General features: G+C 44.3%; 1 protein-coding gene and 3 non-coding genes across 4 annotated transcripts in view; 2 read left to right on the forward strand and 2 right to left on the reverse strand.

Annotated features, from left to right (window-relative positions):
* Window positions 1-4,368: 4,368 nt before the first annotated feature.
* The window catches only part of ARMH1 (armadillo like helical domain containing 1), a 50,813-nt gene continuing 32,962 nt past the window's right edge, over window positions 4,369-22,219 (reverse strand). The window contains exons 6-11 of the mRNA XM_044672910.1: window positions 8,765-8,887; window positions 8,610-8,682; window positions 5,622-5,751; window positions 5,338-5,415; window positions 4,803-4,884; window positions 4,369-4,723 (exon numbers count right to left, since the gene is read on the reverse strand). Of these exons, the coding sequence (XP_044528845.1) occupies window positions 4,605-4,723; window positions 4,803-4,884; window positions 5,338-5,415; window positions 5,622-5,751; window positions 8,610-8,682; window positions 8,765-8,887 (605 nt within the window). The 3' untranslated portion in view covers window positions 4,369-4,604. The remainder of the gene's footprint in view (window positions 4,724-4,802; window positions 4,885-5,337; window positions 5,416-5,621; window positions 5,752-8,609; window positions 8,683-8,764; window positions 8,888-22,219) is intronic.
* Window positions 15,729-15,844, forward strand: LOC123248065. The gene has a single exon (XR_006506172.1). It is a non-coding gene; the product is annotated as a U5 spliceosomal RNA (small nuclear RNA).
* Window positions 18,063-18,178, reverse strand: LOC123248066. Its single transcript, XR_006506173.1, has one exon. It is a non-coding gene; the product is annotated as a U5 spliceosomal RNA (small nuclear RNA).
* On the forward strand, window positions 19,652-19,768 carry LOC123248067. The gene has a single exon (XR_006506174.1). It is a non-coding gene; the product is annotated as a U5 spliceosomal RNA (small nuclear RNA).

Here is a 22,219-nt window from a genome sequence, read left to right on the forward strand (position 1 = left end):
CTTCTAATTTACTTACAGTATCACCTCTATGTCTAAATCATATACCCATTTTGACTTTGTCTTAGTATAGAAGTGGTCTATAATTTGTTTCTGCCATTCTGTTTTCCAGTTTTTCCAGCAGTTGTTGTCAAATAGTAAGTTTATCAAACACCAAGGTTGCCAAGGTCTTTTACTCCTAATCTATTCCATTAATGCACCAGACTATTTCTTAGCCAGTATCAGAATGCTTTGATGATTATTGTTGTGAAGTACAGTTTGAGATCTGGTACTGTTAGCTCACTATCCTTCACTTTATTTTTCATGAGTTCCCTTGATATTCCTGACCTTTTTTTTTTTTAAGAAGAATTTTGTTATTTTTTTCTAGTTTTATAAAATAATTTTTTGGTAGTTTAGCATGACAATGAATAAATAAGTTACTTTAGGTAGAAATATCATTTTTATTATATTAGCTTGGTTTACTCATGAGCAATTAATATTTATCCAAATGTTTAGATCTGACTTCCTTTGTGTGAAGTGCTTTGTAATTGTGTCCATATAATTCCTGTTTCTCTTGTCAAATAAATTCCCAAGTATTTTATATTGTCAAGAGTTATTTTAAATGGGATTTCTAACTTTTGTTGATGGATTTTGTTGGTAATATATAGAAATGCTGATAAATTATGTGGGCTTAATTTATATCCTGCAACTTTACTAAAGTTATTATTTCAACTAGTTTTTTTGATGATTCTCTAGGATTTTCTGAGTAAATCATCGTATCATCTGCAAGCAGTGATTTGTTTCAAACAGGTGATTGATTTCTTCATTGCCTACTTTAACTCTTTGAAATTCTTTTTCTTCTCTTATTGCTAAAGCTAGCATTTCTAGTAAAATATTAAATAATAGTGGTGATAACGGGCATCCTTGCTTTATTCTTGATCTTATTGGAAATATTTCTAATTTATCCCTATTGTAGATAATACTTGCTGATGGTTTTTGATATATACTAATTATTTTACAGAAAGGCCCCTTTATTTCTATGCTTTACAGGTTTTTTTAATTTTAAAAAAAGTTTATTTATTTATCTAATTAATTTAGAATATTCTTCCATGGTTACATGAACCATGTTCTTTCCCTCCCCTTCACCCACCCATCTCTGTAGCCATCAAGCAATTCCACTGGGTTTTACCTCTTGATCTGGATCAAGACCTATTTCCATATTATTAATATTTGCACTAGGGTGATTGTTTAGAGTCTATGTCCCCGATCATATTCCCATCGATCCATGTGATCAAGCAATTGTTTTTCTTCTGTGTTTCTGCTCCCACAGTTCTTTCTCTGGCTGTGGATAGCATTCTTTTTCATAAGTCCCTCAGCATTGCTGTTAGTAGAGATGTTTTACAGTGTTTTCTTTCTTTCTTTCTTTTTTTTTTTTTTTAAACCCTTAACTTCTGCGTGTTAGCTCTTAGGTGGAGAGTGGTAAGGGTGGGCAATGGGGGTCAAGTGACTTGCCCAGGGTCACACAGCTGGGAAGTGTTTGAGGCCGGATTTGAACCTAGGACCTCCCGTCTCTAGGCCTGACTCTCAATCCACTGAGCTACCCAGCTGCCCTACAGTGTTTTTAATAGGAATGGGTGTTATATTTTGTTGAAGGCTTTTCTGGCATCTATTGAGATAATCATGTGATTTGTTGGCTTGGTGATTTGATATGGTGTTGATATATCAGCAATTATGCTCATAATTTTCCTAATATTAAACCAGATCTGTGTTCCTGGTATAAATCCCACTTGGTTGTAGTGAATGATCCTTGTGATATATTTCTGTAGTCTTTTTACTAGTATTTTCACTTAAGATTTTTGCACTGATATTTATTAAGGAAATTGGTCTATAATTTTCTTTCTCTGTTTTTGCCCTTCCTTGCTTAGGTATCAGCACTATATTTGTGTCATAAAAAGAATTTTGCAAGAATCCATCTGGCCCTGGGTTTTTTTCTTAGGGAGTTCTTTGATGGCTTGTTCAATTTATTTTTCTGAGATGTGATTATTTATTCTATTTCCTCTTTGTTAATCTAAGTAATTTATATTTTTGTAAATATTAATTTCATTTAGATTGTCACATTTATTGTCATATAATTGGACAAAACAGCTCCTAATGATCACTTTAATTTCCTCTTTATTGGTGGTGAATTTATCCCTTTTCATTTTTAATACTGGTAATTTGATTTTCTTCTTTCCTTTTTTTTTTCCAACCCTTACCTTCTCATTTTTTTCCAACCCTGTACAATACTTCATATTGGTTCCAAGGCAGAAGAGTGGTAAGGGTTAGGCAATGGGGGTTAAATGACTTCCCAGGGTCACACAGCTGGGAAGTGTCCAAGACCAGATTTGAACCTAGGACCTCCCATCTTTAGGCCTGACTCTCAATCCACTGAGCTACTCAGCTGCCTTCCTTCTTTCCATTTTGTAATCAAATTAACCAATGCTCTATCTTTCCTCCCATAAAACCAACTCCTAGTCTTATTTATTAGTTCAATAGCTCTCTTACTTTTTTTTTAATAAACCCTAATCTTCTATCTTAGAATCAATGTATTGATTCTAAGGCAGAAGAGTGGTAAGGGATAGGCAATGGGGATTAAGTGACTTGCCCAAGGTCACACAGCTAGGAAGTGTTGGAGGTCAAATTTGAACCCAGGACCTCCATCTCTGGGTCTGAGTCTCAATCCACTGAGCTACCCAGCTGTCCCCAGCTCTCTTACTTTCACTTTTATTAATTTATTCTTTGATTTTTAGGATTTCCAATTTAGCCTTTAATTGAGGATTTTTAATTTGTTCTTTTTCTAGTTTTTTTTAGTTGCATGCTCAGTTCATTGAACGCTTTTTCTCTATTTTATTGATGTAAGCATTCAGTGATATAAATTCCCCTCCCAAGTATTGCTTTGGCTGTATCCCATACACTTTGAAATGTTGTCTCCTTTATTTCAGGAGGTGATCAAGAATATCAGGTCAGTTTTCTTTGACAAGTTTTCATAAAATGATGTCTAGCCTTTTTTTTTTTATTCTGAATTTTAGGTAGTCCAATAATTTTTACATTGTCTCCCCCGGATCTATTTTCCAGGTCAGTTATTTTTTCAATGCAACAGTTCATATTTCCTTTTTTTCTTCTTTTGATTTCGTTTTATTGCTTCTTGATTTCTCATTAAGTCATTAGCTTCTATTTGCCTAATTTTGATTTTTAAGAAACTATTTTTTCTATGAACTTTTGAACTTCCTTTTCCATTTGGCCAATTCTACTCATTAAGCTGTTATTTTCTTTTTGTATTACTTTCATTTCTCTTCCCCATTTTTCTTCTCTTTTTGGGCTCTTCCTGAGACCAATTTCCATTATTCCTTTAAGTTTTGTGTGTGGTTGCTTTGATCTCACTGTCCCCTATAGTCCCCTTCTCTTTGTATCAATAAAAACTTTTAGTGGTTAGGCATTTTTTGCTATTTGCTCATTTTTGTAGCCTTTTAAAAAAAACTTTTATCTTAAAGGTGGACACTGTTCTTAGGGTAGAGGGTATATACTCTCTTGCTACCCTCAGCTCTAGTTCTGGGTTCCTGCAAATTTCAGGTCTTCCAAGGTAGTATGATGGACTGTGGGTTGGGAACTCTGAAAGCTGCATCTCACTACTGATTCAGTCTTCTCTAGGGACTGCTGATGACTGGGAGGGTAAGCTACCTTGTTCTGGGGCTCAGGGCTTTACCTCAAGCCAGGGCAGGGACTCTAAACCCAACTCTGGGATTATACAGGCCAGGTGCACTGCAGACTGCCTTGCCCTAGGATTTGGGGCCTCAGTGCAGGCTTGGGCAGGGCTCTGGGTCTCCCCTTAGGCTAGCACTATCCAGGCATGAACTGTTTTGCTCTAGGGTTTCAATGGAGTTTGGGTCTTCACTGATAGCTTGAGCTTCTATCAGCTCAGTGTGGACTGCCCTGTGATGGAACTTGAGTCCTTACCATAGGCTTAGGCAGAGTCTTGAGGTCTCAAAATTGGCTTGGGCCTGGGTTTGAAACTTGGAGCAATAGGTGGAGACTGGATGACTTATTTTCTTCAATGCTTGGTTTTACATCTGGTTCTCTCACTCCAGTGAACTAGACCTTCTCTATCTACCTTTCAAGTTTCTGTAGGAGAATTATTTCACTTTATCCCCTTGTTGGTTCTGCCCCATCAATAATAATTTTGAGGCTCTGTTTGAAGGGTAGTTTAAGAGGATTCTTAGAGCTGTTCCAGATTTCTGTGCTGCTTCTCTGCCATTTTTGCTCTGCGCCACCCCCACCCCCCCATCCCCACCCCAGCACACGGATACTGAGAAAGAGCATTCTGTTTATTAGACTTGGTTCCATACATTGGTCTTAGTCTTATATCCCTCAGAAACACAGAGGTAGGAAGTGGAGTTGAGGAGGCAGTCAAGGCTCCCTCCAACCCCGCCATAGTCAAGGGCTTTGCTGGGTGGAAAGCCTCTTTTACCCCTATCCCCACAGCTGCTTCTGCACCTCCTCATCCTCAGTGGCCTCCCTTCTCCCAAACTTAGCAGACCACCAGCAGATAGGGATGGAGAATACAAGGTCAGAGGTGGAGAAGAGGGATAGAACTACACCTGGGGTACATCCTTCTTAGCTGGTTCTTCCTCATCCATTTCCTCCTCAGACTTGAAGTCTTCCCACTCATCCCACATACTCATGGAAATTTTGGAAGAGATGACACCTAAAGCTGGAAGTCAGAGGCAGAAGTGAGTCCCTTGGCTATACTCCCATCCTAGCGTAAGCCCCTTCTCCAGAGCTTCTCTCACCTTCAGGGATGTTGATCTTGTTGGAGACCAGGATATCAGCTTGGATGCTATCCATATTTATGTATAATTCCTCTGCATTGCTCTAGGAAATGGGGTGTTAAAAGTGAAGGTAGTTTGGGGATGGGGAAAGACCCTGCCCCCAGACTTGGTCTTCAGGGAAATTCCTACCAGGACTGGGCTTCCTTACACTATGGCAGGAGCCACAGAGAAGCATGAGGGGTTTGGCCCAGCTGAGAACCTAAAAGTGGATCGCTATAGCCTTGAGTATAGTAGCCCAGCCACATCTAGGTGCCTAGGTGCCCAGCATAACATGCCTCCAGGGTAGAGCACAGAGGGGGATATAGAAGCAAGAGCTAATTGGAGGTTTCTCAGAAATCATGGGAAATTCCTAAGGTTGAGGTTCCTGACTAAGGAGATGAACCAGCTGAGGCTGGGCCTAGGACTGGGGCAGAACTGAGCCTGGAGAACCACCTAGAGAAGCCCAAGGAAGAGTTCCCTAGACTTTAGCCCTTCAGGGTGGGGGTGGGAAGATCACCATAAAAAGACTGAACAGAGTATCCCCAAAGGCCTTGTGCACATGCTCCTCCACAACGGGAAATGTCTGGACAAAGTACTGCAGAATAAGAGAGGAGAATAAAGGTAGGAGATGCTGGCTGGACCCAGATTTCCCCACTTTTCTGCCCCCCTCCCTTCCCCCAGGTACTTCACCTGGCCCCAGGCCTTGTTTTTCCTCTTTCCCCACTAGGTACTTCACTCAGACCCAGACCCAGGCCCATCTTCCCCAGCCCTCCTGAACCTTCCACCCCCCCACCCCCCCACCTCCAAAGTGAGGCTGGCCAGGCGCTGCCCATTGCTGTGGTCCTGGTTGCCCATGGCGTATATCAGGTTATTGATCACCCGCATGTACAACAGTTCTTCTGCCACGGCCATGGATCCTCGAGCTAAGATCCTGTGGGAAGTAGTGCCAGTGAGCAGAGCAGGTCTCTCCTGGGCCAGCTCGGATAAGCAGAGAGCAAGGTGGTCAAGTGTCCAGAAGGCTAGCCCAGGCTGGGGGCCTAGGCAATGTGCAGCAGAGATTTCAGTGGCCCAGAGCTGCTATAATTAACTATTAAAATTCCTATTAGCCTAAGTGGGCGGTCAGTCCACAAGCATTTACTATGTGCCAGGCACTGTGCTAAGCACTGGCGATACAAAGTGGCAAAGATGGTCATTCTCAGACCTCTCAGCCTAATGGGGGAGACAATGTGAACACAGCTATGTGTTGTGGTTGTTGTTGAGTCGTTTCACTTGTTTCTGACTCTTCACAACCCCATTTGGAGTTTTCTTGGCAAAGTTCCTGAAGTGGCATTTCCTTCTCCAGCTCATTTTATAGATCAGGAAACTGAGGCAAATGGGGTTAAGTGATTTTCTCAGGGTCATTCAGCTTATATGTATCTGAGGCTAGATTTGAACTCAGGAAGATGAGTCTTCCCAACTCCAGGCCCCAGGCTTTATTAGCTAAGGCACCACCTAACTCCTGCTATGTCAACTATGTATAAACAAGCTATAGAAATGTGCTTTAGGCAGAGGAAATAGCCAGAGAAAACAACTTGTCAGGAAGTGGCATGTGTGATTCAAGGCCTAGCCAGGAAGCTGGTGGGTCAGTGTATGGGTTCAGGAGTGAAGGGCAGGAAGCCTGGAAAGCTAGGAAGGGGTCAGGCTATTTAAGATTTTATATTGATCCTGGAGGTGAGAGGAGAATTGACTGAATGGAGGGAGTGGTGCCGTAATTAGAACTGGGCTGTAGAAAGATGGGCTTTAGAAGGAGGATGAGGAAGGATGGACTGGAGTGAGGAAAGACTTGTAGCAGGCAGACCCACCAGCAGGTTCTTGTCAAAGTCCAAGTATGAGGGATAACGGGGTGGTGTCCATGTCAGAGGAGAGAAGGGAGGAAATATGAGAGACATTATGAAGGTAAAAATGGTAGGATTTGGCATGTAACTGGATATGGAGATGAGAATGAGGAGTTGAGGATGACACACGCAGGGTTTTGAACCTAGATAACTGGATGATGGTGTCCTCAATAGCAATGGGAAAATGAGGAAGAGAGGAGAATTTGGGGGAAAGATCATGAATTTGGTTTTGGATATGTTGAGTTTAAGATAACCACCCCGAGGACATGCAGTTCAAAAGGTAGTTGTGGGTAGGGGGCAGCTGGGTGGCTCAGTGGATCAAAAGCCAGGCTTAAAGATGGGAGGTCCTGGGTTCAAATCTGGCCTCAGACACTTTCTAGTCTTGTGACCTTGGGCAAGTCACTTAGCTCCCATTGCCTAGCCCTTACTACTCTTCTTCCTTGGAACCAATACACAGTATTGATTCTATGGAAGGTAAGGGTTTAGGTCAAGAGGAGAGTAGGGCTGGACCTGAGAGGCATCTGTATAGAGATGATAGTTGAACCCATTAGCGGTAATAAGATCATCAGGTGAATGAGAAGAGGAGGGCCCAGGACAGAGCCCTTGGAATACCTAGGATGTAGAGGATCTAGAGGGCATGATCTAGAGGAGGATCCCACCAAAGAGACTGAGAAGGAATGGTCAGAGAGAGCAGTGGAGCCAGAGAACCTAGAGGAATGAAAGTCTATAGGAAGGGAAGGCAATTGACCCTGGTAGGGTCTTTTGAACAGGCTGGACAACAGAATCCAAAAAGCTCTTAATAGCCTCCCAAAATGGGATGAAGCTTGGGATGAGGAATTTTGCAGAGTCCTACAAAGTTCCCCCCTAGGGTTCTAGAGTGAGCAAGTCCAAGGCTAGGTGATTTGGCAGCCCATGAAAAGCACTGATGCCCATTCTACTTTTCCAGGCTGATTTCATATATCCTCTGTGCTCCTCAAACAAATCCTGTACTTTCTTACCTCAGTACATTTGCTCAGGCTGTTTCCCATGCCTGGTCTTTCCTCCCTCCCCCTCTTCACCTGATGAGAAAACCCATCTTCTTGGCTTCTAGAGCTCTGTCTATTCTGCCATGAGGCTTAGGAGTGAGCCATATGATGATTAGTTGAATGAACTGGGGATTTAGCCTGGAGAAGAGAAGACTTAGGGGAGGGAAAGGGACATACAATAACTATCTTTTTGAATTTGAAGAATTGTGCTGCCTGAAATCAGAAGGCAGAAGCAGGAGGGACAGGGGAAAGTACTGATTGAGTCTAGACACTAAGAATCCTTTATAGCAAATGACAGTTGCCTCGGAGTGGCCTGGGCTGTCTGGGAGGGTCTCTATTCCCCTTCCCTGCTCAGAATTCTTCAAAGAGAGGCCCATTTGTGAGGGAAGCTGCCCTTCTGGCTTTGAGGACTCGGCCCCAGCCCCCCTCACCTCCTCAATGGTCATCATTAGGACATCTGTTTTAAGGGCCTTGCTATTCCCAGAGACTCCTTCCATGCCTCAACCTGAGAGGAAGGTCGTGCAAAATAAACATCCCATTTTACAGGGGAAGAAACTGAGGCCCTCTAAGGGGATGTAACTTTCTCAAGGCCACCCAGCAAGTTTCTTCCTGACCCCAAGTCCTAGTTTTTCTTCCTCTTTGGACTGTGACAGAGCTTGGGGATCCAAGGTCTCTGACAGTCGATGGGGGGAAAGAGGTGAGGGCAGAGTACAGCTCCTGCTGAGAGAGGCCCAAAGTGCTGGTTGGGGCAACAAGCCTGGAGCAAAGCTCAGACCACTTTCTTCTTCCCCCTTCTCAATAACCTCCTCCCTACCATGGGGGGCTGATGTTTGGAAAGAAGGTGTCTTAGGTCCAGGGATGTGGGAGAGGCAGTACTGGAGGGGGCTTACCCAATGGCCTTAGCAGCAGCAGCTTGCTGCAAAAACACAGGGAGGTGGGCAGAGACCTGGAATACTGATGGGTCTGCAGAAGGAAGAGATGGTAGGGATGGATCCTGGATCAATGGCCAGGTTCTGCTGGGGGCTACCTAGGAGTCCTGGCTTACCTTCTAAGATCTTAGGCTGAAATTTGCTGATATCTTTGGCAGATGGTTTCAGCAGGTCCACAAGGCCTTGAAGCAGATTAGCCCGAATTTCAGTGTTGATGAGGTCTTTGATCAGCTCTATGGCTGCGGAGAGAGGGGCACAGGAAAAGATCTCAGGACTCTGATCCCAAAGCCAAAACTCTTCCTGGAGCCTAGCACTGACTGGGATGAAGGCCTGGCTCCTGACCCTCTGGGTATGGAAGGGACCCACTACTTACCAGGTTTCCCCACTCCAGAAAATTCCCCCTACTTGACTCCTTCCTCTGACCAGGGAAACTAAGGGATCCTCTGGGCCCACCCTTCTCTTTGTCTTTTTGTCCACAACGAATCCAGCTGTTTCAAAAGGGATGTGGGAGTGTTTGTCAAGTAGAAGCTCAGTAGGACTCATCAACCTTGATGAGATCTTGAACTGCTTAATTAAGAGAGGCGATGGTGCTTCCAGGAGTGGGGAGGTGGGAATCTTACCAGCCTCCATTTCGGTCAGCCCTCATCTGGACAATTAGGGTCAGTTTTGATCATCATGGTTTAAGAAGGATATTGATGAACCAAACCAACAGAAATCACATGATTATCTCAATAGACGCAGAAAAAGTCTTTGACAAAATACAACTCTCATTCCTATAATAAACAGTATATGTTAAAACCACCAGTAAGCATCATCTGCAATGGGGATAAATTAGAAGCCTTCCCAATAAGATCAGGAGTGAAGCAAGGATGCTCATTATCACCTCTATTATTTAACATGGTACTAGAAACACTATCAGTAGCAATTAGAGAAGAAGAAGAAATTGAAGGTATCAAAATAGGCAATGAGGACACCAAGCTATCACTCTTTGCAGATGATATGATGGTCTACTTAAAGAATCCCAGAGAATCAACTAAAAGCTCATGGAAATAATCAACAACTTTAGCAAAGTTGTAGGATACAAAATAAATGCACATAAATCATCAACATTTTTATATATTTCCATCTTATCACAGCAGCAAGAGTTAGAAAGAGAAACACCATTTAAAATCACCCTAGACAATATAAAATACTTAGGAGTCTATTTGCCAAGACAAATACAGGAATTATATGAACACAACTACAAAACACTTTCCACATAATTAAAACTAGATCTAAATAATTGGGGAAAATGTTAATTGCTCCTGGGTAGGATGAGCTAATATAATAAAAATATTACCAACCTACCCAAGTTAATTTACCTATTTAGTGCCATACCTATCAAACTACTAAGAAACTTTTTTACTGAATTGGAAAAAATTATAACAAAGTTCATTTGGAAGAACAAAAGATCAAGAATATCAAGGGAACTAATGAAAAAAAAAAGTGAAAGAATGTGGCCTAGTACTACCAGATCTTAAACTGTACTATAAAGCAATGGTCATCAAAACAATATGGTACTGTCTAAGAGACAAAAGGGAGGATCAATGGAATAGACTTGGAGTAAATGTCCTCAGCAAAGACAGTGTATGATAAATCCAAAGATGCCAGCTTTGGGGACAAGAACTCACTATTTGACAAAAACTGCTGGAAAATTAGAAAACAGTATTAGAGAGATTAGGTTTAGATCAAAATCTCATACCCTACATCAAGATAAATTCAGAATGGGTGAATGACTTAAATATAAAAAAGGAAACTCTACGTAAATTAGGTGAACATAGAATAGTATACCTGTTAGATCTATGGGAAAGGAAAGAATTTAAGACTAAGCAAGAGATAGAAAGTATCACAAAATGTAAAATAAATAATTTTGATTACATTAAATTAAAAAGTTTCTGTTCAGACAAAACCAATGCAACCAAAATTAGAAGGGAAGCAACAAATTGGGAAAAAATCTTTATAACAAAAACCTCTGACAAAGGTCTAATTACTCAAATTTATGAGGAGCTAAATCAATTGCACAAAAAATCAAGCCATTCCCCAATTGATAAATGGGCAAAGGGACATGAATAGACAGTTTTCAGATAAAGAAATCAAAACTATCAATAAGCACATGAAAAAGTGTTCTAAATCTCTTATAATTAGAGAAATGCAAATCAAAACAACTCTGAGTTACCATCTCACACCTAGCAGACTGGCTAATATGACAGCAAAGGAAAGTAAGAAATGTTGGAGGGGATGCAGCAAAATAGGGACATTAATGCATTGCTGGTGGAGTTGTGAATTGATCCAACCATTCCGGATGGCAATTTGGAACTATGCCTAAAGGGCTTTAAAAGACTGTCTGCCCTTTGATCCAGCCATACCACTGCTGGGTTTGTACCCCAAAGAGACAATAAGGAATAATACTTGTACAAAAATATTTATAGCCACACTCTTTATGGTGGCAAAAAATTGGAAAATGAGGAGGTGTCTATCAATTGGGGAATTCCTGAATATATTGTGGTATCTGTTGGTGATGGAATACTATTGTACTAAAAGGAATAATGAACTGGAGGAATTCCATGTGAGCTGGAAAAACCTCCAGGAATTGATGCAGAGTGAAAGGAGCAGAAACTGGAGAACATTGTACACAGAGACTGACAAACTGTGGCACAATCAAATATAATGGACTTCTCTACTAGCAGCAATGTAATAATCCAGGACAATTCTGAGGGACTGAGAAAGAATGCTATCCACATCCAGAGAAAGAACTGTGGGAGCAGAAACACAGAAGGAAAACATATGATTGATCACATGGTTTGGTGGGGATATGACTGGGGATGTAGGCTCTAAGGGATCACCCTAATGCAAATATTAATAATATGGAAATAGGTCTTGATCAATGACACATGTAAAACCCAGTGGAATTGCTCGATGGCTACAGGAGGAGGGAGGAACGTGAATCATGTAACCATGGAAAAATATTCTAAATTAATCAATTAAATTAATTAATTAAAAAAGAAGGATATTGATGAGCTGGAAGGTTGTCTAGGAAGTAGCCAAGGTGGTGAAGGGCCTGGAATTCATGCCATAGGAGGACAGGATGTAGGAATTGCGTGTTTTTAACCAAAAGAAGAAAAGGCTCTGGGGAACTAGTCACTGTCTTCAAATGAGTCAGTCAATAAGCATTTATTATGCACTAACTATGTGCCAGGCACTGTGCTAAGTACTGGGAATACAAATACAAGCAAAAAGTTAGTCCCTGCCCTCAAGGAGCTCACAATCTAAAAAAGAAGACTGACACAGAGCAGGAAGAGGAAGAGAGGATGGGTGGGAGAATGAGGTACTCAGCCTGGGAGCAGGATGGAGCCCTCCAGGGGAGTATAGCCTGGTGGAAAATGAAGACATAGCTGGCTTGGGGGCCCCCTTAAATGGAGGCTCTGGGAAGAGTCATCCTGGCAGAGGCAGGGGTGCCGAAGTGTCTGAAGGGCTCTTATGGAGGATGGATGAGGCTTGTTCTGTTTCTCTGAATCCAGAGCAAGATAGGGGAAGTGGCAAACAGGTAGATTCAGGCTGGAGGTAAGGAAGAATTTGAGAGCTGTCTCAGAATGGGATGGGCTGCCTCCAGAGGTCATGAGCTCCCTTTTCTTGGTTTCTTCAAGCAGAGGATGGATATAATGGATTCTCTCCAGCATGGATTGGACTAGAAACCCCTAAGGTCCTTCCCAACTTTTGCTTTCTGTTATTCTATAATGTCACCCCTAAGTGGTGCATCCCTTCTGGGTTTTCCCTGGCCTTTATTTTGAAATGACCCCAAAGTGAGATGAAAGAATAGAGTAGAACAGTGTCTTGTTATTTGGTCATGTCCAACTTTTTATGACTCCATTTGGAATTTTGTTGGCAAAGATACTAGAGTGGTTTATTGTTGCCTTTTTTTGAGGAAACTGAGGCAAAAGACATTAATGACTTGCCCAAGATCACACAGTCAGTAAGTGTCTGAAGTCAGATTTGAAATCAGGGAGATGAATCTTCCTAACTCCAAGCCTGGTGCTCCATCCAGTGTACCGCCTAGCTGCCCCAGAAATGGTCTCAGGGCTATTCAAACAAGCATCTATCAGAGAATGTACGGATGTTCTATGCTCTTACAGGACTTTATTTTTCATAGCAAAAACATTAACTTATTTGGCAAAAACAATACCTATAAAATATCTCTCTCCCCATAAACCCAAGGCTCCCTCCAAAATACACTTAGGAAGAAAACAAGGATTTATTAATTACCTGCTATGTATTAAGCCCTTTACAAGTCACTGTTACTCGACAACCCTGGGAGGTGGGTTCTAGTATTATCCCCATTTTACAGTTGATAAAACTAAGGCAGATAGAAGTTAAGGAACACAGCTAGTAAATCTCTAAGGACAGATTTGAACTGACACCACCAGGAGTCTTCCTGACTCCACTGCACCTCCTAGCTACCCAATCAGGATCCACAGGAAGAGTTGGCTCAACCTTGGAGTTCTGTATGTGTGGCAAAGGCCAGTCTATACTTTCTTTCTTCCGATAGTACTCAAAGAACTCCTCCGGGGTGTAAATCCCAGCTGAGCCCTGTTATAGGTAGTTTGACTACCTATAACAGCTCCCAAGGTCTGCTCCTCTCCATAACGCAGCTCTCTTCTCTGCTGCCAGGGTTCACGGTCCCTGAAGTTACTTCCTCTCCCGGGTGACTCTCTTTGTATCTGTTTGTATCCGGAGTTTTGTCTCTGTATCTGGAGTTTTGTCTCTGTTTGTATCTGGAGTTTTGTCTCTGCTCTCTGCTGGATGCAGTATCTCTGACTAGCTTAAGACCTACATAGGGGGTGGAGAGAGAAGAGAAAAATCCCTCCTTCCCTCTCCCTGAACAGTTCTCCATGAGCAGCTCCAAGCTTGATATGTCTGAATCTGCAACTCTGAAATTCACCCAGGGCTTAGCTATTTCAAGCTGTCATTGGCCCTTTTCCCCTTCTTGGCTCAGTCAGAGATATTAGAAGTTCATAAAGGCATGGAGCATCTCTACAGTCATTTCAATACCTTGTTAGCATTCTCTAATGACATCTGCAGCCTTGGATCAAGGAAGGTATCTCTTCGTACATTGAAAACATGAAAACCACAAAAATAGCCTGGCAAAGGGAGCCCAAGATTCCAGCCAGTTACTTACTTGACTCTGAGTCATAGAGAAAAGAATCTTCCATAATGATACATAATCTCAGGCTTTAGAAACAGAGCTCAGGCAGGTACTTTCTGGTAGCTCCAGATTGGGACCTTTGCTGTCCCCTGTGCAAGCCCCAAGGAATTAGGCAGTGTGAGCTTTGAGGGACACCCGGCAGCTTATATACAGGCTGAACTCAGAATGTGGAGCCTCAGCAGTATCTGGTGCAACCCATAAGCTCAAAGGAATCCTCAGCTACTACATACTGCAAAAGTAGTCATCTGGTGAGAGAGAACCCATCAGTCCTCAGGGCGGCCCCTCCCACTTTGCAGCACTGTTCCATCACGGTCAGAAGCTGCAATTTTCTTGGCTGTTCCTCCATTCGTGGGCAGCTACGTTGTTTCCAGTTTTTTTGCTACTACAAAAAGTATTAACATTTTGGCATCCTATCAGCCATCTTTGGGTTATTGCAGAGGGAAGGGGATGGGTGGGTCAAAGCTGTAGTGACAGTGACTCTTTGTGTATAATCCAAATTGTTTTCCAATACCTGTCGCTCTACAACTCTGTCGAGGGCTATTTGTGCTCATTTTTGCCAGTTTAAAGGACTTGAGGTAAAACCTTAGAAGTGTTCAAATGGCATTTCTCTTATTACTAGTGATTCGAAGTGCTTTTCACATGGCTTTTGATAATTTTCCATCCCCATCCCTTTGCTACTAATTTATTGGACAAAGGCTTTTGGCCATATATATTTGTGTCAATTCTCTATGTGTGTTAAATAGCAGGATTTTATCAGAGGTATCTGATGGAAGAGTTTTTCCCCCTGTCAACAGTTAACATTGGCTTCATTTGAGCAAAAGCATTTACATTTAGAAATTAAAATTTTGTAATTTTACATCTATCCCTTGTTTTGTTATGAATTTTCTGCCTTCATGGCAATGAAAAATTCTTCCCTTTGCTTTTGTTGTAACCTTTTTATGATATAATCTTTTATATTTAGTTCAAATATGTGTTTGTAGTTTCCCAAGTATATGGTGTAAGATGCCATTCTAACCTATTTTCTGCCAAACTGGCTTCTAGTGTCCTAAAAGTCCTTGTTGAAAAGGGGAATTCTTCCTCAAGTGGTTTAGATTCTTAGGTTTGTTGAACACTGGGCTATAGTTGTACCTGATTTCTTCTGAGTATTGTTTACCCGAGTGTTCCACAGACATAGGCTTCTATTTTTAAACCAGGATCAAATAGGTTGTTTTTTTTTTTAACTCTTTACCTTCTATCTTAGAATCAATACTAAGTATTGGTTCCAGGGCAAAAGAGTGGTAAGAGCTAGGCAATGGGGGGGGGGGGGGTAAAGGGACTTGCTTAGGAAGTGTCTGAGGCCAGATTTTTAAAAAAAATTAATTTCCAGGGTGCTAAGTAATATTTTTTCTGGAAAGGGGGCGATGGGCCAAAAAAGTTTGGGAACCGCTGGTTTAGCAGCTATCAACTTCTGGGAGTTTGTGGGTGAAATGAGCGGTGAGAGAGTACGCTTCAGTCAAAAGGGGAAACCAGATCCTTGTGCAGAGGGAAAGATGGAGCAGGAGGGGAACCTCATACATCACTTAGCCCAAAGCTACAAAAAAAGAAACCCAAGTGGCTGTCAGGATTCAAATCTGGTTTCCTGGCTGGCTGCTAGAACCAGAGCAGAGAGAACCAGACATTATATAAAGTAGCCTCACCTGGAGGGAGGAGCCAGGCCCCCTCGGCCTTATGGCTCAGGTGCCTGAGGAAGGAGCGAGCTTTTTAATCTGCATATTCACAATACTTTGCATAGCGGCAGAAACTCGCCCTCACTTTACCCTGGGTCCTGTCTCCTGGGCTGGGGCGGGCGGAAGAGCACAGGCATACTCTGGTTTCTCTTCAGATCGTATAAATCTTTCGCCTTTTACTAAAGATTTCCGTGGAGAGGAACAACCAAGAGTCAATAACTAATTTTTAGAGACCTTGCTCCGGCAAGGTTACTTTTTTGCGTAACAAAATAAGAATTCGAATATTTTTCTTTCCTTTTCTTATTTATTGGCTTTTACTTCCGCTAACTTTTTTCATTCTACTTTTCTTTTTCTCAGTTTTTTCTGAAAACCTAGATTTTCCGTTGCGCGCGGGGATTCTAGGATTCCCTTCCCTCTTCCCCCACCCGCCGGGTGCAACCCCCAGGATCTCTGCTGCCTCTCTTCGCTCCAATAAATTTCTTGTCTGTAGTCTATCTCCTCTCTAATTGGTCCCCTACCCGGCTTCCAAAATACCGGGTCTGACCTATCGTATCACAATCTTCAGTGGCTCCCACTGGCTCTAGGGTCAAATACAAACTCTGCAAATCCTTATTAGCGAAAGAAGCTCTTCGGTCTGGCCGACTCCCCCCAGTCTTCTGTGTCTTTATCTCAAACGACTCCACACATTTTACTCTCCAGTCTTACCAACAAGGCTTGCTAACATCTCATTTCCTTAACTTGTTCTCTCCTCACTCCTGTTTTTCCAAATCCCTTCCTTCGAAGCACACCTGGGACACCATCACCACCTGCATAATAAATCCTTTTCCTGATCTTCCCAAGAGTTAGAATTCTCTTTGCCTTGAAACAGGATTGCATTCAGGGCTGGGACTGCTTTGAATGACTAGAACCCAAGAGCATGCGTGGTTCATGTGAACTTAGAAGGTCGGCTCTGAGATCTGTCTTTTGCCCTGTCCTGTTTCATATTTTTAACCATGACTTGGACAAAGGCATCAAATTTGCAGATGACTCAAAAGTGAGATGGGGCAACCGACACACTAAAAAACAAGCAAAATGCTCTTGACAGGACTTTCACTTGCCCAATACTGGAAGCCTGGCCTTTCTGTAACATAATCCAAGATGTTCCAGTATTTTTTTTTTTTAGTGCCCATGTCTTGCTTATGATTCATCTGAAGTTTGTGGTCCATTGAAACCCCCAGATCTTTTTCAGATGAACAGTGATCTGGATTAACCATGTCTCTCCAACTTCTTTTTTTAAAGAAACCTTACTTTATGTCTTAGTAACAGTTCTAAGACAGAAACTAGGCAAATGGGGTTAAGTGACTTGCCCAGGGTTTACACAGCTAGGAAGTGAATGAGTCTAGATTTGAACCCAGGTCCTCCAGACTCCAAGCCTGGTGGTCTATCCACTGAGCTACCTAGCTGCCCCTGCTTCTTAAACTAAGAATTTAAGTATAAATATTATACTTAATATATAATCAATATAGTTTTTTTTTCCTTCTTTTTTTTAACCTTTAACTTCTATCTTGAAGTCAATACTGTGTATTGGCTCCAAGGCAGAAGAGTGGTAAGGGTGGGCAATGGGGGTTAAGTGACTTGCCCAGGGTCACACAGCTAGGGAGTGTCTGAGGCCAGATTTGAACCTAGGACCTCCTGTCTCTAGGCCTGGCTCTCAATCCACTGAATCACCCAGCTGCCCCCCTAGTTAATATACTTAAAAAATTAATGATAAATAATTTATACCTAAGTATAAAACTTTCCACTTATCCCTTTTAATTTCTCTAATTCAAAGCGACTGACTGAGGTCTTGTCAGTTCCTGACTCATCATTCAGAGGGCTGATTGACTCTTGGAGCTTTATGTCAGTCCATCCATTCATTCATCCTCCCTTCCTGTAGGTTTTCTATTCTTCTGGTGATCCTGGAGAAGTGAACAGATGTGCCTACCCAGTCATTTCCAGGGCCGGAAATAGAGAGAGAACATTCCAGAAGGGCCTGGAGTAGGAAGGAGGGAGCAGCCCGGGAACTGTTGTTTGTTTTTTTCTTTTTTGGTTTAAACCCTTAACTTCTGTGTATTGACTTCTAGGTGGAAGATTGGTAAGGGTGGGCAATAGGGGTCAAGTGACTTGCCCAGGGTCACACAGCTGGGAAGTGTCTGAGGCCAGATTTGAACCTAGGACCTCCCATCTCTAGGCCTGGCTCTCAATCCACTGAGCTACCCAGCTGCCCCTCTTGAGCCACTTCTTGATGTATGACACTCATGGGAGCGTTGGACCGAGGACTGAGAGTTCCGGGAGCACTGACTCCCTGAAAGACATCGGGCCCAGGGCCCAGAAGGACTGTGTCTGAGATCAAGCCACTGGCAGATATTTCTGCATCTAATCCTGGGGGGAGAAACGAATAAGAAAAGGAAAGAAGAATGTTCAAATTCTTATTTTGTTACGCAAAAAGATAACCTTGCCGGAGCAAGGTCTCTAAAAATTAGTTATTGACTCTTGGTTGTTCCTCTCCACGGAAATCTTTAGTAAAAGGCGAAAGATTTATACGATCTGAAGAGAAACCAGAGTATACCTGTTCTCTTCCGCCCGCCCCAGCCCAGGAGACAGGACCCAGGGTAAAGTCAGGGCGAGTTTCTGCCGCTATGCAAAGTATTGTGAATATGCAGATTAAGACCGAAAGCTCGCTCCTTCCTCAGGCACCTGAGCCATAAGGCCTTGCCGGAGCTCCTGGAAAGCTGGCATGCCAGGTCAGGGGCGAGCAGCCTGGTCCTAGAGGGAGGCCAAGTTATTCTGGCCTCACCTTTTCTCCCTAAAGCACTGGTTTCTGTGAAAGCAACTCAACTAACAGCCACTGAAAATAAATGAAACTCAGCATTCAGCGTTACCAGAACGTGAAAAATAAGAAAAAGAACAGAAAAAAGCAAAAGATAATAGATAAGAAAAGCAGAAAACGTTTTCTAAAATCAGTTTTTTGATTAAGAGCAAAATCCCCAAATTCCTGATTCTTTTTAAGAGAAGCTCACTCTGGAGGGGCGGCCAGGTGGCTCGGTGGATTGGGAACCAGACCCAGAGCCAGGAGGTCCTGGGTTCAGTTGTGCCCTCCCCAGACACTTCCTAGCTGTGGGACCCTGGGCAGGTCACTTAGCTGCACGGTCTAGCTTTTACTGCTCTTCTGCCTTGGAAACAATACATAGTATTGATTCTGAGACAGGAAAGGTAGGAGTTTTTAAAAAAGGAAGAGAAGCTCTTCTTCCCCAGCACTTAAAGCATGTTGTTACACTTCTCACCTCAGTGGATGCTCACCAGACAATATTTTACAGATGTGGAAACTGAGGCTAAGTGATCGGCTTAGAGTATTCCACCTTGGGAACCAGCTGCCAGTGGGATTCTGGACTCCAGGGCCAGAACTCAACCGGAGGAGGTGTTGCCTCCCTGGATGTCCTCTCTCGACCTTTAAGAACAAACGTATCCCAGGATTTGGGGGGAGGGAGGAGGGCAGAGAGCCAGGAGAGGGGGCTGATGGGTGGAGGCCAGGCCAAGGTCCCCAGGCCTGCCCGTGTCATTGCCATCCTTCTCCTGCCTGGGCCAAGCCTTTGCCCGCGACTCATCTCTTCCCGGGCCTCAGTTTCCTCATCTGTGAGATGGGGAGGTAGTGGTTCATTTGGCTCTCTAGGCTCGATTTTGGCCCGGCTGCCCGCAGGCCCGGGCCGCTCTAGCCCTGCAGAGGCCCCAGGGAGCGAAGGGAAGAAGGCGGGAAGGCAGGCGGGAAGGCAGGCGGGAAGGCAGGCGAGTCAGGGCTGCTTTGCATACCCACAAGGCCATGCGCCGCAGCGCGGAGCGTCCCGGGGAAAGCGCCCCTTTCCTCGACTTTCCCTGCCGTGTCCCTCCGCACAGGCGATCGGGAGCCGTCGGTGGTCCGTTTCTGGGCGAAGCTGGTCGGCGAGGAGTGCCGTCGGTGGAGGAGGGTCCCGGGAGCGGCTTAGTCACCGTCAGCTAAGACGGGGTGTGGGGTGTGGGGGTGGGCGGGGCGTGAAAGCGAAGGTATGCTCTGGTTTCTCTTCAGATCGTATAAATCTTTCGCCTTTTACTAAAGATTTCCGTGGAGAGGAACAACCAAGAGTCTTAATCGAATTTTTTGAGGCCTTGCTATCTGCGAGGCTCCCTTTCCTTGTTTAAAAAGTAGATTCGATCTTTTGATGTCTTGCTTTCCTTTTTTCCAAAATGAAGTAGCGGCTTAATGTCGTCTCTGTCTTCTGTGCTGGCCAACCACAGTACTTGCGGCACGGCTGTTGCGGATCCTATTCGAACCTCGTCTTTTTTCTGGGCTTATTACTTGCTCTCATGTGAAAATTCTTCCATTTCTCCACTCTAATAAAGTATTTCCTCACCTTTTTTTTAGCAGATCTGGGTGACGGCGGAACCTGCAATACCTCTTAAGGCCAGCGAGGCTGCGAGGGCAGGAGAAGTAGCTAGGACTGCGCCGGGCTCCGAAGGGCCTTCCGTGGCGGGGGCCTTTCTATGGGAACCCGAAGCTCAAATGGTATAAGCGAGGCTGGCGGTGGACAGACCCGACGTAGCAGAGAAGTCAGGCTGGCTACAGAGGGAGGGGTTCGGGTTTCAGTGCCCGAACTGTGAGCCAGTCTCACTTCCAGCCCGCTTTACCCCAGAGAGCGGAGGAAGTGCTCGCTTGGGGGAGCTGGAAAGAGGGGCGGGGCAATAGCCTCCCAGGCCGGGGTAGGGGGAAGGTAGGGGGGAGGAGGGGAAGCAAAAACAGTTTTAAGAGATTTCGAGAGAAGATAAGATGTTTGGAAAAAGCTTTTGTGAGAAGTTAAAAGTCAATTAGGTGACGCCTGGGTGGCTCACTGGACTGAGAAGGGAGGTCCTGGGTTCCAATGTGCCCACAGACACTTTCTAGCTGTGTGACCCTGGGCAAGTCACTTCATCCCCATGGCCTACCCTTACGGCTCTTCTGCCTTGGAGCCAATACATGGTATTGATTCTAAGATGGAAGGGGAAAGTTTAAAGGAAAAAAAAAGTCAATTAGGAAGGAGTAGAATGACTACTTCCCTGCAGTGAGGGACCGGTTTATGGATGACATAAATTTGTAATAAACCCAACATGTGAGCTTTGGAGACTTCTAGCAGGAGCAGGCGGTGGGGGTGGGGTGCTGGGAGTAAAACCAGGGCTGAGGTTTGGCCAGAGGTAGACAATGGGGCCGGAGAGCAGAGGGTAATGCCGAAGTGACGGGCTATTTATGGAAGCACCAATGGAAAGGGAGAGAAATCAAGTCAGAGTGAAAGGCCTGAGAAAGGGGGGGAGGGGCGCGGGGGGAGCTCCTGAAGATGGCGTAGGATGGCTTTAGGCCGGCTGAAGCCTGGGAGGTTTTGCACAGATAAAGGTCTGCTGGAGTTTCTGATTTGGGAAGGGGGAGGATCCCGGGTGCGCCTCAGGGGAAACAGAGACCGAGAGTGGAGCTTAGAGAACTGGACGTCTGCCCACTAGGGCCTCCATGATGCCCACAGCCTGCTCACGACACTCCTATGGCCAGGGCCTGTGCCTTGACAGGATGAGCAGGATCCACCGGCAGCCCTCAGTGAGTGTCATCTTCGAAGGTGAGACGGAGCAGAAGCGAGGATGCCCCTCCTCAGCGCTATTACTGAATAGTGCGCTGGAATGGCTAGTGTGGGCCAAAAAAGAGAAGAAAAAGGAATGGAAGGAATTAAAGTAGGCAGTGAAGAAGCAAAGCTGTCACTCCTGGCAGAGGACACGATAATCTCTTTAGAGAATTTTGGATACTCTGTGCTGGCCCTTGTGACCTCTGCTCACAGCCCCAGACACTCCCCCACCCCAGCCAGAACGGCTAACTCAGCTCTAGCCCCAGCCCTTTCCTTCGAGTCAGAAGAGCGTCCAGGAATCCTCTCCAGACGGGTCCATCCATGTCAGCCTGAGAGCTGTGCAAGGGAGCACCTGGCCCTGCTGGGACTGAGGGGGGTTCCTAGAAGAATCTGGGGCGTTCTGTGGTTGTTCAGTCACACCCATCCCTTCTCGACTGCAAGGACAATTCGTCCATCCCCGGCTCTCTGCGTCTATCCAAGTCAAGGCCCGTCTATCCGCCTCCTCCTCCGTCCCCTTATCCGTTATCCTTCAGTCTTTCCCAACATGGGGCTCGCTGCCGGCAGTCATGTCTTCTCTTCTCATTACGCGCCCAAAGGATTTCAACTTCAGCGTTTGTCTTTCCGATAAACAGTCGGAATGAGTTTCCTTCAGTGCAGGCCAAAGGACTCTCCAAAGTGTCCTCCAGCCGCCCGGTTTGAAGGCTCCGATTCTGGGCGCTCAGTTTTCCTTACAGTCCAATTCTCACAGCCCTACATTGGTGCTCCTGGAAAAAGTGGGGCTCCCACTCGGAGACTCACTATAGCTTGTCTTCCAAGGAACAAGCGTGTGCCTCGATCTTGGAGCCCGAGATAACCTCCCCAGGCGGCTCCGTTTCTTCTCCTCTTGGCCACAAAGTGATGGAGCTGGTGCTGAGGTCGGTTTTCTTTCTTTCTTTCTTTCTTTCTTTCTTTCTTTCTTTCTTTCTTTCTTTCTTTCTTTCTTTCTTTCTTTCTTTC

The sequence above is a fragment of the Gracilinanus agilis genome, chromosome 4 (genome assembly GCF_016433145.1).
Source record: "Gracilinanus agilis isolate LMUSP501 chromosome 4, AgileGrace, whole genome shotgun sequence".
Taxonomy (NCBI): Eukaryota; Metazoa; Chordata; class Mammalia; order Didelphimorphia; family Didelphidae; genus Gracilinanus; species Gracilinanus agilis.